Raw genomic sequence first — 17160 nt, forward strand, 5'->3', positions numbered from 1 at the left:
CATTTTCCTCCTCTCTTTATATGCGCTGGTGAATAAGATAGGAAGGGATTCCATAAACAAGGATTTACAACTGGTTTCTAATTCAGACTTGTTTGGATGCAATAAACCAAAATCCCTGTTTCAGACATAATAATATGCTTTTGAGTTTCCATCCCTACATCCACAAAGAAAGGCATGAATAAACCACAGGGATGAATAGGCTAGTAATTCACATTGTGTCTTAATATGCAACCCAAGTGCAAGAACTATATACATTTCTGGAAATATATATTCCCCTAAAAATAAAATAGGATTTTTTTTAAAATATACAACTTTATCCAAGTACAAATGACTGTGACCTGTCCAACTGAACCTAGGTAAAGCACCTGGCTTTTCTTCATCCATTTTAGCCCACTTTGATGCACAGATCAAGAGTTCTTATAGAGATGGTGCTCTTCTCTCACTGTCCATATATCCAAAACTGTTGGCCATCGTGTCACAAAGCGTTATACTCCACGCATTTGGATGGGTCTGTAGGGAAGTGTTTCTGACATATGGTCATGAGCCTCTTCAAACCCTACAGAAATTAATAACAAACACTAAATTGGTAACATATCACAGCAAACCCAACCAACTGCAGAATGAGCATGCAGTAATTGCAGTTACTAGCCAGAGTACAGGTGGTCTAAATCTAGTCCCTTTCCCATTCCATTATTTTTGCTCAGAAAAAAATATTAATGCTAAAATTTTAACACCTCTTCAGAAATTGAAGCAGCTCTCCAGCTAATGAATCCACTATGCTGTTGTCTGTTTGTTTTTTACCTGGATGTATTTCCGCTGAGTTTCATCGTTTAGAACGTGAGCCACATGTTTTGAGAAAATCTTCTCTCGTCCAGTTCGGGCATGGATACCAACCATAGTGACACCAATTGGCCAAGGAGCATTTCCAATAGCCATCTGAAGGTAGGCGTCATTGGCCTGAAAACACAAAACGTAATCAATCACTGACAAGGCATAATGGTAAGGAAAATGACACACATCTTAAAAACACAGCCATAAGAGAGAAACCCTGGAGTTCTAACCCTCATAGGTGACTTAACAGTTCTGAGGGCCAAAGCCAAAGGAAATCTGAAGCCCCCAAGCTTACAATGCATTGGCATAAATTCTTGTTTCTATAATCACACAGCTTTAGATTAATTGCTGTTTTTATGCACATCTTCTCCATTTCACATTGTGAGCAAAAGCAGCATTTTTAGTAAGCACAATAATGCTAGCAGGTCAGTTAAAAAACAAAAACCATCCAGAACGTAACATCTCAAAAGAAATTTGCTTGAAGGTTTGCCCATCCTGTCAATCCACCATGACTAAACTGTCAATGTTCATTCTCTCCAGAAGGAAAAAATACAAATGGAGCTGAACGATGGCCATTTACTTCTCTAGGAAACTATTTAATGGAATGGCTTCCTCCACATCCCTGCATCTGAAATGTAAATAATACCATACATATATTTGAAAATATGTTGTTATACTTATCATTAGTGAAAAACAATATTGTCAACATCACACACGTTATTCCAATTAGGGGATGTGAATATTTTGCAATTTGTAAGGTGATTCTATTTTTACCTTCACATATTCCCTTTGCAGCATAAACTTGATAATATCCGTTATTGATTCTTTAATATCTGCAGGAAGAGTCTAAAAAACAGACAAAAACCTTAGCTCAAAGAGAGAACGGAAAAAAGCAATACATTGCATTACTAGATCAATCTTCCTATACCCCCAACAGCCATGCCAACACTGTATTTGTTAAACTTTTAAAATGGAGGCAAATGCATTTCCTTTTAGCATAACAACTCAATAACCTGAAACCAACCTAGTTTCCTGCCTTTGCACATGAGTGATGGGTGGAGACATTGTCTCTGAACTAGAAAGCCCCAAGCCCAGAGCAACAGTTTATTCAAATTTACAACAAGCAGCTTCCTCTGAGGACTGATCAAGCATGGCTGCACTGAAAGTGGCAGACCAGGCAACTGAGGTTAACCCTCAATGGAACCCCTGGCACTGGAAATCATGCAAACATAGAACAGGCACCATCCTCTACCAGTGAACATTTGGGAGTAACAAGAATAACAGGAACATTTATTAGCATGACAGAGTTGACTTTATTCACTTATTCTGCTTTCTTCCTCCTCCCTTCTCTCTGACAAGGCTGCCTTATTAACTACTGCCATGATGATACGCATGTTATCTCTTGTTTTAAAAGGATGCTAGGACTTGGAGAGGCAGCTCATAGCTATGACATTCTTACGGCTCTTTCTATTCTACTTTTTAAGGGAGAAACAAATGAGAAGAGGTAAAGAAGACAGCCAGGGAGTGGCAAAAAGAGACTTTAAGCAGCCAAAGAGGAAGAGAAGAAAGGAAAGCAGCCAGAGAGAGACAAAAGAGGGGGGAAATAGAGATCATGGAAGAAGAGTAGCTTTAAGCAGCCAACTGCCATCCCAAAAAGATAAATTGAGAGAAGTAGTAAGAGAAAGTCAGCCACTAGCCACTATCCTTTAGTTCTATTTGCATTAGAGAAGGGCTGGTAAATCCATGATCCTCCAGATGTTGAAGAACTATTATCATACCCCTGGTCAACAGTAACTAGAGTCCAGTATCTGGAAGGATGCAGTTTTCCTAGCCCTGGATCAGTCACTTTCTCCTCCAGCCATCTCCTAACATCATGTCCTGATATTAACCTTATTTGCCTCATTTTCCCTTTTCTGTATAATTGAAAGAGAGAAGACAGAATAGGTTCAATGGAATGCATTTGTGTCATGTAGGATTTCCAGGGAAAGAGGAACAAGCTACTTCACAGGCATGATCTTCACATACTTGTCTGTTTCCACTTTCTTTGCAAGAGCTTGCAACTAAGCAGGAAAATGCACATTCAGATGAATGCCTTGCATGAGAGACAAAACCCCAATCCTTTGCACACATGCTTTAGTGGCCTCCATCTCCTGCAACTCCTTGGTCTCCCACCAGCTGCCTTACCCTCCATGCCACCAACCCCAACTCATCACATGAACAGCATTCCACTTAACCAACCATTTAACTGATGACAATCAAATATGACCCTGAGAGAATTGTGAAGTCGAAGGCTTTCATGGCAGGCATCCATAGCTTTTTGTGGGTTTTTCGGGCTATGTGGCCATGTTCTAGCAGAGTTTCTTCCTGACGTTTTGCCAGCAAGATGCCAGCCACAGATGCTGGCGAAACGTCAGGAAGAAACTCTGCTAGAACATGGCCACATAGCCTGAAAAAAAAACCCACAAAAAAACTGAGACAATTGGCTCAAAATATCAACCTTTTGTATATGGATTCTCAGTGTGCCTTTCTGTGAGCCAAAAACATCTAATTAGTTCCCTCCGTAAAATGAAAATTATAATCATGATTCTGCACTCAGTATTATTCAAATAGTGAAACCAATAAAGGCTATGAAGAAAACTATAAATGTTACAACTGAAACAACAGAATATATACAATTAATCTGAAATAATATGGTCCTGAAACAGCATTACCACACGATCCACCAAATTATAGGCTGTCTGTTTTACCTGCTCTGGTTGTGTCAAAGAAAAACAACAACATTATTATCTTTCCATTGTTAACTGGAAAAATCCACAACTTATCATTGTTAATAACAAACAGAAACTGAAACATTACCCTTTTCCGAAGCTTCCTGAATAGTGGTCTCAGATATGATTCTGTCTGCTTTTGGGTGGCACTGTTTAACTTTCCCTGTACACCACGTTTCACATAATCTTCTCTGGCATTCAGTTCCTTAGCCCAGACTCCAAGAAGAAACTACAGAAGACAAACAGTTTATACCATACTGCCACAGTGTGGCTAAATAAGAAGTTGCAATTTGATACCCTTACTGGTGGTAAATCCCATTACCTCATGTCTCATGTATATGTTTGAGCTGTAAATCTAATGACCAAAGCCATAAATAATCTAGAATCTATATAAATAATACAATCCTCAGATATTCCATTTTGAGCACTATACTAAATGGAGCCACAGAGTGACTCTAAAATATATATTTGAAACAGATTACAAGTATTCAAAGCATTTGATATATTTTATCTCATGAATTTTTACAAACTTTCTGTAAGTAAAGTGACTGAAATTAATCACAGAATCATAGAGTTGGAAGAGACCGCAAAGGCCATCCAGTCCAACCCCCTGCCATGCAGGAAATCCCAATCAAAGCATCCCCAACAGATGGCCATCCAGCCTCTGTTTGAAGACCTCTAAGGAAAGAGACTCCACTACACTCCGAGGGAGTTTGTTCCACTGTCGAACAGCCCTTACTGTCAGGAGGTTCCTCCTAATGTTGAGGTGGAATCTCTTTTCCTGGAGCTTGCATCCACTGCTCCGGGTCCTAGTCTCAGGAGCAGCAGAAAACAAGCTTGCTCCCTCCTCAATATGACATCCCTTCAAATATTTAAACAGGGCTATCATATCACCTCTTAACCTTCTCTTCTCCAGGCTAAACATCCCCAGCTCCCTGAGTCTTTCCTCATAGGGCATGGTTTCCAGACCCTTCACCATTTTAGTCGCCCTCCTTTGGACATGCTCTAGTTTCTCAATGTCCTTTTTGAATTATGGTGCCCAGAACTGGATGCAATATTCCAGGTGGGGCCTGACCAAGGCAGAATAGAGTGGCACAAGACTAAAACAAAGACTTGCCACCTGGTGAGTTGCTGGTTTATGTTTGACCTCAGGCCTGATAAAAAGGTGAAGAGATGGGTTTTTGACAGTCCAGTCACTTTGAAAAGAGGATTCAATTTGGCCACTTGGTTACTTGAGTTCAGCACAGCTTGGCAGAGACCCCCAGTGCCAACCAAAGTAGAGACTATCCACAAGGTAAGAACAGTGACAAATTCTCCTGCCTGCTGCTTTTCCTTTGCAAATCCTCCCCACCCATAGTTCAGTTCACACTATTATCAAAAGGTCCACGTGTTCTCTTAGGATTATCAAGCTCCAAAGCTTCTGAATGTCGGGGGAAATCCCCATTTACACAAAGGGCATGTACTGTTCACAGTCCAAATTGCTAGTCACTGACTTCAACCTTACATGTAATTTCTGCATGGAGAACTCATTTTAGCATTAAACTAAAAGTGCAACAATAAGATAATTCTAATAATTTAAGACAGAAATGCAGAAAGCATCTTCGGGCCTGAGCAGATAAGCAACAAAAAGTAGCTCGGTACCAGTTAATCCCAAACCAGTTGGAAACCTCACTGTCCGCATGGCCCACTTTCAAAATGACTCGAAAACACATGGGCAGTCAGTACCATGTGGCATCAAGCCTCAAGCCATGATTATTCTTTTTCACCTCTCCCACATTTCATGCACACCATTGCACAAACACACTGCCTGTGACTACCAATTACTTCCCTTATTTTGAACAGCTAATATCCCATCAGAAGCCCTGTGTAACCGGCACGTGTGACCAGCCATATTGACACATGTGTAATGCACCACCCATAAATGCACTGGTGCACTCAGTCACACGCTGACAAAGCACAATCATGGAGGCCCCCCTCTTACCTGCCCCCTTTCCTCCCATCACCCATAGCCCCCTATTGGACTGTCTGGTTTGTTTATGTTGTAATTACATCCACTGCATTATTGACAATCTGCTGTGCTTGTCCTACTTTCGCATTTTTGCATTCTCACATTCCTGCACTCATGCCATGCAGTTTATATACATGTGCAATGATATGCACTTTTCCCATTGAGGCAGAGTATCAGATCTACTTCTTGTTGCAATTTTTAGCCCCAGAGCACAGCTTCCAGGCAATTTCCATTTGGTTTCGCATCACATGTCATCTTTCAGGTCAGTTTGGAGCTGCTTTATTTTGCCAGTGCAGACAATCCCTTAGCACCATATCAGTTTTTCCCTAATAGCTCAAAAGTGAAGCTTTTTACCTTTAAGAATTTGGTTATGATATCCATGTCCTTATGATCATCACCTTGTCCTAATGATTCTCCCAACGCCTAGAAAAATATATATATATATTTGAATCTACATTCTTCCTATAACACATATCAATGCAAATTTACATGAGCTTTGTACCACCATACACAAGTTATAATTATGCAGTATGCCTATATTTAGGAGTATGCTTGAAAGATGCTCTCTTTTAAATTTCATAGACCAGGACTGAGAGAGTGACTCAAGGTACATCCAAGTGTTTGAATATGCCCTATGGAATTTTTCAGCATCTTTTGTCAGATAGAAGGATTCTCCAGTCCCTGAGAAAGACAAAGGAGATGTGTGTAGACCAGACCCTTTAACTCAAGTGGCATGCTGCCCTCCTGGAGCACATAGCCTGTCACCGAGTCTTATTCTCTCTGGTGTTTTAATGCAAGCAATCTGAGAAACAGGATGATATGGAAATCCTAATATGCAAAACACAATTTGATAGGCATTACCAAGACATGGTGGAATTAAATTTATGACTGGAATATCATATGTGAAACATATGTCTTATTGAAAGGAACCTACCCACAGAAAAGGAAGGAGTGCTTACAGAAAGTATACCTGCATAGAAATCCATGAATCTGAGTGGAAGCCCTGCTAAAATCATTTGCAGCAGGAGAGACAAACAAAAGTGTTTTTGGACATCAGAATTCCTTTTATTCAATGTATTAATTAACACAAAGAGTCTATGATACATCAGACACACTCTCTACATTTTGGAGAGACATTTGCTAAGGAATGATCAACTGGGTCATCATAAAAGACTAGAGGAGAAGGGTTTCCACTGGGCTCCAGATAATTTGGAGACTGTGACAAAAGTCTGCTGAAATTTCTGTAACCCTACAACTAGCTGAATAGATTTTTTACTAAAGAGGGGGGGGGGGGGGTTGCATTGAAATCACTATTAAAACAGATGCAATTAGCAAGAAAACAGAACATTGTGTAAAATTATACAAAATGAAATTTGCAAATTTTCTCAAAATCCTTAATTGTTAATGGCTGAAAACCTTCTTGGCACAGAATGCATAAAGTGACTACCCCTTATCTGGAATTTCAAAATCCAAAACTTTCTGAGTTGCAACACAAGTAACATAGTATGTACCTGCACTGTTCAATGGTACCTGCAATGCTGAACCCACACCTCCCTTTTCACAGATCTTCAGTCTCTCTCTAGACTCATTATGTCTCATTGTGTGTATGCAAATGCAGGTATTCCAAAATCCCCAAAAAATACAAAGCTCTTTGGTTCCAAGAATTTCAGATAAGGAATACTCAACCTGAATGCACAGCTGTGGGTGTTATTTCAAAGTACTCAGGCACTTGGTACAATACCTCCAGCTCTTCAATGGTTGTGTTCTCTTCATGGACTTTGAGATCATTCTGTGTGTCATCTTCTCCCTGTTCTTGGCCACCTACAATTTCATTCAGATACTGCTGATCAATCTTATCCAAAGCCGCCTTCAGATCATTCCTCAGTCCCTACAGAACGAACAGTTAAAGAGTGTGTCACATTATCCAGAAAAAAAATTGTAGTCCAGTGCACACCTGTATATTACATGCACTGTCAATTTTAATGTACGATGTAGTACACAATCAGCCTAAATAGTCTAATTGGTTATTTTTAGCTGCACATGGTGATTTTAAACTTCATATCTCTCATGATCCTCTCATAGCCATTTCTAAGACCACACTGATCATTTAAAGGCTCTCCCTGAACTGGTCCCCTCCAAGTGCCTTGGACTGTAATTCCCACCATTGCTGATCACTCACTATACTGATTAGGGCTGAATTAGAGTTGTATCCCAAACCTCCAAAGGGCACAAGGCTAGGGAAAGTTGGTTTTAAAAGTGCCCTTTATATGAAATAGGATCAGTAGATTCAATATGCAGCTGCCACAATCTGACTGGTTGATTTTTTTTTTAAAAGCCATCATGGAAGACCCACAGAAAGTATGAACTGGCTCTAACATTCACACATTAAGATGCTTAAAAATTAGTTCTGACAAACCATAAGTTACATTTTCTAAACTTGTTTTCAAAAAAAAAAAAACACACACACACACAAAGAAAGTTACACACCACATTGCCATGTATACGCTCAAGTGAATGCATATAGCCATAGCTGGGAAGGACAGTTTGGCCATGGGGCAAGTAGTTTCAGCCTCACTGCTGCACCCCAAATATGTGTATAGCTGCACACAACCCTGCAAAGCACATATAACTGTCTACGTCTAACTATGTAAATAGATACTGTAGCACCTTTGAGGCTAACAGTGCATAGGAAGTTGTAGCATAAGCTTTTGTAGATTTGGTCTACTTTTTCAGATGCACTGCATGTGTACTGATATTCTTAACACAGCTATGTTTCTTAATTCTATACACAAGAATATTGTCAATGCAACTAAAGAGGTCAATGAGCCAAACTTATGGATAGCTACAACAGTGCTAAAGTATCAAACTAAAAGCTAATCTACTAAAACCAAACTGTACAAGTGGGCTCATAACTTAAGAAGATATATTCTTCGTACTTGAGACTACACTATTTTATATGTTTAAATAGCATATGCACAAATCCATCTAAAAACTAGGAGAAAAAATGAAGCCAGTTACACAAAGAATCCATGGAGTTTATCAGTCAAGGGGAATTGGAAGTATAATCCGATGGCAATTTGAATGCAATCATGGGGTTTAACGTTATTGCGTGACAACCCACTACACACAAATTCGGGCAATGGGAAGTCAGTCCGAATGCAATCATGTGGTTTCACGTTATTGTGTAATGGACTGCCACACTCAAATTCAGGCAATGGCATGCTATTTTCGGGCAATGGGGAGCCAGTTCGAATGCAATGCGTATTCACGTAACTGCGCGAAACTAGCGACTTTAAGTGAATGCATTCTGGCCCCACTTTCATTTCATTCGAATTTAAGAGAAATTCCTCCCATTTGATAAACTCCCATGTTATACATACAAAAGTTAAACATTAAGTTATAACCACTTAAATGATTCCTCTCTCAAGACTTACCTTGTTCACTTCTGGTGCCAGAATTTCTATCTTTCGTAATCGCTGAAAGGCATCGTAATCTGTTTCTCCAAACAGTCTGACTGGCTCCCCCCTTTCTCTCAATCTCCGAATAACCTGCAAGAAGTCAGCAAAGAGCTTCCTTTATACATACATGGACAAAAACAAGATAGACAAACCCATTCACAGGCTCAGTACAAAACAACACTTGAGAAAGAAATGCCAATATTAAAGAATAAACCCATTTAAGATAAATTCTCAAATGAGTAGAAAAAGCTTGCAGGGCATTTCAACAAGAATTATTATTTTCACTATATATATTATATATTATTATATTATATATTTTATTTTATTTTATTTTTACACCACCCTTCAGCCCTAAAGGCTATCAAAGCAGCTTACAACAACAACAACAACAACAACAACAATAATAATATTTAATTAGACAGTTCCCTGCCCTCAGGCTTACAATCTAAAAGACACGACACAAAAGAAGTATATTGTTGATGTGCAGCCTAAAGTCTCCTTCTTGCTGAAGGCCCAATCATGACTTGTGGCAGCCTTTAAAGAGTCAACATGCAACTAGCATTTTAAACATGGTTGTTCCAAACAGTTGGAAATTATGCAACTAAAACACTCCAACTAAGATCAGAACATTAACAGTGAGAGACATTAACTGGACCTGTGTTACATTTGTATCAGGAGTTTGAAAATCAAGATCTTTCCAGACAGATGGATTCTCAAACAGCTGACACAAATGTAACATAGATTTCATCCTTCCTTTACTCTTTCACTACTATTAAAGGTATTTTCATTTAATCAAGACTGGAAACAAAGGTTTAATGTTGATTTAAAATCTTAATATTCTTTAGCTGCAGTTGCAGGGGAAAGGTTACTCCTACAAGTGTAGGAAGAGAAAGAGGAAGACTACCCAAAGTCTTACTTTCAGTTATAGCAAGACTTCATGATCCTTACACTGGCTGTAAGGAAGTTAAAGACTGAGTAGAAATCAAAGGAGCTGCTGTGCAATCTTGGGTACAGAGAGAAAGGCTATCCTAGTGAACAGTTTCATACATGCAGCTAGCGACTATTCTTGTGTCTTGCTTGATCAAATTATCTAACTACCAAATAAGTAATCATTTCCATCCATAAAACAGAAGTAATTTGTTCGCATGTTGATAGGTAAATGACCATACAGTCATCCAGACACTGGTCTTCACCTCTTGTCTGGAAAGAGTCATAGGCAACTTCTCCTCTGCCAGCTCAAGTTCCAACACAGGATTTGATGAAGTGATTGCCTTCTTTTCTTCCTCTTCCTCCTCCTGTTGTATCTAGGTAATAACAAGGAGCATAACAATATAGCTTAATTTTAAATATGGATAGATACAAAATTCAATTTACAGGAACTTGGACTGCTTGTAAGAAATTTTTTAACCCTACAGTATATCTGACATGCAAAAACTGCTTGAAATCTCTAGACTGGTCACAACTAACAGAGCTGACATTAAGAATTCCTAGGTGACTTGGGGATGGGGAAATTAAGGACAAAAGGAACTATGGCCTGATACAGACAGCCAAGATAAAGCTGCTTCAAGTCACTTTGGAGGTATGCTGTTCCAATGATACATGCATCCTAAGACTCCAGAAGCCGCACCAAAGCCACGCTCCAGTCCTAAGGACTGGAGTGCAGCTTTGCTGCAGCTTCCAGACTCTTAGGACGCATGCATCATTGAAACACCATACCTCCAAAGTGACTCAAAGCAGCTTTATTTTGGCTGTCTGTATAGGGCCTATGTTTACTAGTGGAAACTACATATGATTTTTCCATTCAAGTTTGAGGACACAGAATATGCTTCGTCAAGTTCAGAGGTGATGGCAAACTGTATTATGATCAAAACATGAAGTCCAGAAAGAAACCTGAGCATCTGAGGGGTGAGGAAAGCCAATCCATGATATGCCATTATGACAAATGAGCCATTGCACCAATTTCAAATGCTATTTTTCACAGAAACAATGACATTCTGGCTGAGGTATCAGTACCTTCAACTATTAGAATATCACCCACTTTCTACTTCAGTCAATACCTCCAGCAGCCTATGCAGAAGGCAAAGCAAAAAGCCTCAGAAGAAACCCCAGAAGAATATGCAATTCGTGTCCAGGACTCTTTAAGTGACAAGTAAAAACCTCTCAAAATACCGTATCAGAATAAAATGATTTATTATACAAAATATTTTACCTGTATTATCACACAAATAACTTGATATATTCATCTCTGAAAAGGAAGTTGCCTATATAAATTAATTTCCAGATGGAAACAGATTTAAAGAATTCCTGTCAGCTGGATCCAGTTACAAATAATGTCTGCACCAGATTAAAAGCAATAGCTAACAACAATAATATTGTTTCAATGCTTTCTCTTAAATGCAATTCAAACTACATTTTTCAATGCAGTCAGCCCTTTGCCATGTCTTAAATACATTAACAACATTGAAATGTAGAGATGTGGCAGGCATTGGCCTGTTACAGACAGCCAAAATAAAGCTGCTTCGAGTCACAGTGGAGGTATGGTGTTTCAATGATGCATGCATCCTAAGAGTCCAGAAGCCACACCAAAGCCACACTCCAGCTGGAGCGTGGCTTTGGTGCGATTTCTGGACTTTTAGGACGCATGCATCATTGAAACACCATACCTCCACTGTGACTCGAAGCAGCTTTATTTTGGCTGTCTGTAACAGGCCATTGTAACAATATTTGGTGAGCTATAATGTCTCACTGTCATTTCCATCCACTGGTAACACTGAATTCTAATTTCTCCAAACAGAATATAAACACCAAGGACTTAACTTTTAATTGTACCAAGACTTGATCTCATTGTGATGTAAACTAGAAATGTTTACTGAACATCCAGGGAAATAAAAGAATCCAACCTTAACATATAGAGACCCTTCCATCAAACATTTGTCTGCATTGTCTGCATATTTGTCTGCAAGAATGTGTTCATTCATGCCGATTTGGTCACTGTAGCCCTGCACATGTCATCCCAGAATTGAGCAGCAGGTAGCCCTCTGACTGCTAGAATGCAAGTCCATCACACATACATACTATGAATGGTAGGGCTGAAATAGTCCAATGACATTCTAGATTACACATTCCTTGCAGAAACCCTAAGTCCAAGTCCCATCTACATCCATCAGCAGTATCAGTGTTAAATGGAGTGAATCACTACCTCTTTTTCTAACTGAAGCAATAGCAGAAGTGTGACTCCTTTTCGAAAATATTTCAAAGAAATATTTAAAATTCTGTAATTTGCAGAAGTTAAAATCCACAGTTTCATTTTCACATGTGATATGAAATGGAATCTATATTATTTTTATACTCCCCTTTGAGAAATATGGTACTTTTCAAAGAAGAGACTGCGATGCAAGCAAAATCCAACCCCATAGGTCTGTAAATTTAGACAACTCCATTGCACTTATAAGGACTGATGGCACACTGAAATCAGAGTACCATCTTCCAAAGTGCTTTGTGGACACATTAAGTATGGTCAAGCAACCCTGAAGCAGAGTGAGAGAACCTGCATCAGGCAGCAGATCTGAGGGGGACCACTTGAGGACAACAAATTGACAGTGATATATTTTTATGCTTTCACGTTCTTTAGATTTCATGATGGTTTTGTTGAATTCCATTTGCTGTAATCAGTTTTGTTTGACCCAGCCTTAGCAGCTTCTATTATGGCCTACAGCCAATGCAGAAATGAAATGAAATAGTTTTATAATGTTACCATAGCAGAGATGGAATTTGAATTTTCTGCTTCAGGCAGCAAAAGTTGTTTGGCCACATCTGAGTTGAAGAGCAACCAGTTTAACAGCTTTATGACATTAATATATTGATAGGACAGGCTGTTGAGAAGATTTTGAAGCAGACCTCCAATCTAAAGCAGGTTACATTTACCCTACTTCAAATTGCTAAACTACTATTTTCACATCCAGATTGCTTTCCAGACATGCCAGCAACAAGAAGCCTTATTTATTTATTTAATCCAAATAATTCATTGTTATGATGTGTCACAAGTACAAAGTATTTTATTATTTCCCCCCCTAAATGACCCCCCCTAAACACACAAGCAGCATTTCACTGTCTTTCAAGAAGTTGATCTTCTGGGCTAAAAACAGAAGATAACCACCGATGTTATGCTTTTTGCTAGACATCTAAGCATTGGAACCATGCCAGGGGTCTAGAGTTTAGCAGCCTCTCATGTAGTTCAATAAACAGAGGAGGATGTTATATTCGATCTAATGTACATGCCTGCTGGAGCAAAACATCAAAAAAGAAAAAAGAAAAAAGCAGCTTTAGTGTCAAGCAGTCTCATGCCCTCCACAGAAGAAGCCAAACCATAAACACAAATTCAAGTAGCTGCATATCCATGCATGCCTCTTCCTGCATTGCAAACTTTACTTGGGAATTCATACCTCTCCTGATGGCTTCTCGTTTACAGGCTAAAGTACAACAGTGATAGAGCAAACAAAGAATTATTGTTCGTATATTTCAAAATATTCAGAGATAGATACTATACAGCTAAGCATAAATGCTAACATGAATATTATCTTATTACCTTGTAGCCACATCTTTCGAAATATGCTTCTTCTTCCTTCTTAGCTAATTCACTGCGCTTAAAATACTTTTTATTGCCCTGAAAGACAGGAAAGTAGTTACTATCTTATGTGGTTTCCTTGATAACTTAATAAGTTCCATCATATTAAGCAAAATGAGAGTTGGCATAAGACCCCAAACAGCTGAATGATCTTTAGTGGGAACTGCATCCAAAATGGTGAAGTAAAAAAATTAGCAGCCTTTCTCATTCATCAATATAAGAATTACAAAAGGGTAGCTAGCAATTTTCCTCACATTTATATCAAAGGACCAGCTATCTTGTGTATCAGAAAACAACTAACAACTAGAGAAGGATACATTAACTATTAGTGTAATTTATGACAAGCTAAAGCTAACTCGGGGCCGAAACAGACGCCAGTTTGAGGCCGCAGCAACTGCACACCATGCCCCCAACCCAGCTTTTTGCCAGCACAAAAAGAAACGGCAAAATGCTACTCCTTCTTGAGCCAGTAAAAAGCTGGCTTTTCTGCCACCACTGCAGCTTTGCAATGCTCCTGCGGCATATAAACACTGTGCCACTGGAGCACTACAAAGCTGTCCACCATGTGGTCAGGTGGGCAGTGTGACAGCAGCTTGGGAACGGTGTCAGAGCATGCGACATCCCCTTTTCGCCCCTTAATGAAAGATCAAAAACTTTAAATCTAATAAAGAATTTATTACTCAGCAGATAGAAATTGCAAATGTTGCAAAATGTGTAGGGTTTTTTTCTGGCTAATCACACACCATAAACTAAATGAACAGGTGTTATAGAAAAGGTGTTGTGTTTGTAAACTATGGTTATATAGAAATATCGTAAGTAAAGTGTTGGGAGGGAGGGAGAGTATGGAATGTTGGGAGTGACTGGTGATGGGCTGAGCTGACTCTATGGTTATATAGACCATGGATGGATGGAATGAAGTGACCAGTGGGGTCCCACAGAGGTCTGTCCTGGGCCCAGTGCTATTCAACATCTTTATCAATGACTTGGATGACAGAATTGGGGCATACTCATCAAATTTGCAGATGACACCAAATTAGGAGGAATAGCTAATACCCCAGAGGACAGGATCAAAATTCAAGATGACCTGAATAGACTAGAAAGCTGGGCCAAAGCTAACAAAATGAAATTCAACACAGAGAAACGTAAGGCACTGCACTTAGGGCAGAAAAATAAAATGCATAGATATAGACACCTGGCTGAACGAGAGTATGTGTGAAATGGATCTAGGAGTCCAAGTAGACCACAAGTTGAACATGAGTCAACAGTGCAATGCGGCAGCAAAAAAAGGCCAATGAAATTTTAGGCTGCATCAATAAAAGTATAGTGTCTAAATAGTACCACTCTATTCTGCTTTGGTCAGGCCCTACCTGGAATATTGTGTCCAGTTCTGTGCACCACAATTCAAAAAGGACATAGAGAAACTAGAGCGTGTCCAAAGGAGAGCAACTAAAATGGTGAAGGGTCTGGAAACTATGTCCTATGAGGAACGACTTAGGGAGCTGGGGATGTTTAGCCTGGAGAAAAGAAGGTTAAGAGGTGATAGCCCTGTTTAAATATTTGAAGGGATGTCATACTGAGGAGGGAACAAGCTAGTTTTCTGCTGCTCCTGAGACTAGGACACGGAGCAATGGATGCAAACTGCAGGAAAAGAGATTCCATTAGGAGGAACTTCCTGACAGTAAGGGCTGTTCAACAATGGAACAAACTCCCTTGAAGTGTAGTGGAGTCTCCTTCCTTAGAGGTCTTTAAGCAGAGGCTGGATGGCCATCTGTTGGGGATGCTTTGATTGAGATTTCCTGCATGGCAGGGGGTTGGACTGGATGGCCCTTGTGGTCTCTTCCAACTCAACGATTCTATGATTCTATGAAAGGTTCATGTGTAGGACAATGAAGTCCAAAACATAGTGCAGAAATAATCCAGTTTGAGATAGCTTTAATTGCTCTGGCCCAGTGCTAGGGAATCCTGGGAGTTGTAGTTCATTTTAGCACTGGAGTTCTCTGAAAGAGAAGGCTAAATAGCTCACAAACTACAGTTCCCAGAATTCCCTAGCACTGAGCCAGGACAGTTAAAGCAGTCTCAAACTGGACTATTTCTGCAGTGTGTTTTGGACCTCAGAGAGAGCAAGATGACTCTGCCAGAGTTAGAGTTAGTCAGAGAGACAGATGCGGATTTACTTACTCCTCCATACTGAGGAGGTATGGAAAGAACAGAGTAAATCAGGTTTTCGGTATGTTAAATAATCTTTATGTTTTACTTATGTTACCTAAGTTATTTTATATTGTGCAATGGGCCCTTGGTATCTGCTGGGGTTTGGTTCCAGGGGCCCCCATTGATACCAAAATCCATGGATGCTCAAGTCCCATCATTATTATTATTATTATTATTATTATTTCTTTCCCACCTCTCCTCAAGGCTCGAGGCGGGGTGCAACATGTTAAAATACAAAACACAATTAAAAAGGAAAACACATCAAACCAACAGGTAAAATACAATACTACAAAACACTAAAATATAATTGTATAAGTACATTCTTCAAAAGTCATGATTTAAAATCGACTGGTTGCCATAATAGTTAAAGCAGAGTTATAACACTATAACTGCGCAGTGTGAAAAGACTAATTGTTCAGACTTCCTAGTTACAGGGAGATTAACACTGTTCCATTCCTTCTCCCCATCAGCCGCCATAGCCTTTTAACAACTTTATTGTTGATGTTGTTGTCTCTTCATGTTGTTGTTGTTTTTACTTATGGTGAACTTATCAAAGGTTTTCTTCGGAGGGGTTTACCTCTCTGAGAGTATTTGACTTGCCAAGGTCACCAAGTGGGTTTAATGGCTGAGCTGGGATTCGAACCCTGATCTCCAGAGTCGTACTTCTACTGCTCAGGCTGCCTCCCGTTGCATTCTGGGGTTTGTAGTCCACTGAGGCCTCAGAGCTCTCTGGCTGAGAATTCTAAATGCCCCTTCTTTAAACTGCAAATCCCAGAATGCCACAGGAGGCAGCCAAAGTGGAATAGCAGCACTATATGACTGTATTGATCTATTTGCACTCTGGAGGCCAGGGTTGGAACCCGACTCAATCCACTGGGTTACTTTGGGATACTCACACTCTCTCAGCCTCTCCAGGGAGAGGCTATGGAAAAACCTCCCCTAAACAAACCTTGCCAAGGAAACCCCAAAATAGGGTTGCCTTGGGCCAGTCACACTCTCTCAGCCTCTTCAGGGGAAGGCTACTGCAACCCCTCCTCTGAACAAACCCTGCCAGGGAAACCCCATAGGGTTGCCATGAGTCAGAAAGGACTCACTTCAAGGCACACAAACAAGAAGCAACAAGGAGGGTTTGCCACTGCCTTCCCCGGTGGGCTTCAATGGCCGACACCTTTGGGGCTGCTGCCCTTACCCCCAGCAGCTCCTTCTCCTCCAGCAGCTTTCGCTTCCGCTCGATCTCCGTCTTGAGGATGTCCATGGCTGCTT

The 17160-nt window shown here is 39.9% G+C and overlaps 1 protein-coding gene across 2 annotated transcripts; it reads right to left on the reverse strand.

The window, feature by feature from the left end:
* Window positions 1–17160, reverse strand: PRPF18 (pre-mRNA processing factor 18). Of its 2 annotated transcripts, XM_042468237.1 has the most exons (11): window positions 17087–17160; window positions 13651–13728; window positions 13508–13534; window positions 10259–10369; window positions 9042–9155; window positions 7349–7495; window positions 5962–6030; window positions 3688–3828; window positions 1606–1677; window positions 802–957; window positions 1–556 (listed from the first exon to the last, which is right to left on the reverse strand). In XM_042468237.1, the coding sequence occupies exons 1-11, from the start codon at window positions 17150–17152 to the stop codon at window positions 476–478; spliced, it is 1062 nt and encodes a 353-aa protein (XP_042324171.1). In that variant the 5' UTR covers window positions 17153–17160; the 3' UTR covers window positions 1–475. The 2 variants fall into 2 exon arrangements, with proteins under 2 accessions (XP_042324171.1, XP_042324172.1); XM_042468238.1 differs by lacking the exon at window positions 13508–13534.

The sequence above is a fragment of the Sceloporus undulatus genome, chromosome 5 (assembly GCF_019175285.1).
Source record: "Sceloporus undulatus isolate JIND9_A2432 ecotype Alabama chromosome 5, SceUnd_v1.1, whole genome shotgun sequence".
Taxonomy (NCBI): Eukaryota; Metazoa; Chordata; class Lepidosauria; order Squamata; family Phrynosomatidae; genus Sceloporus; species Sceloporus undulatus.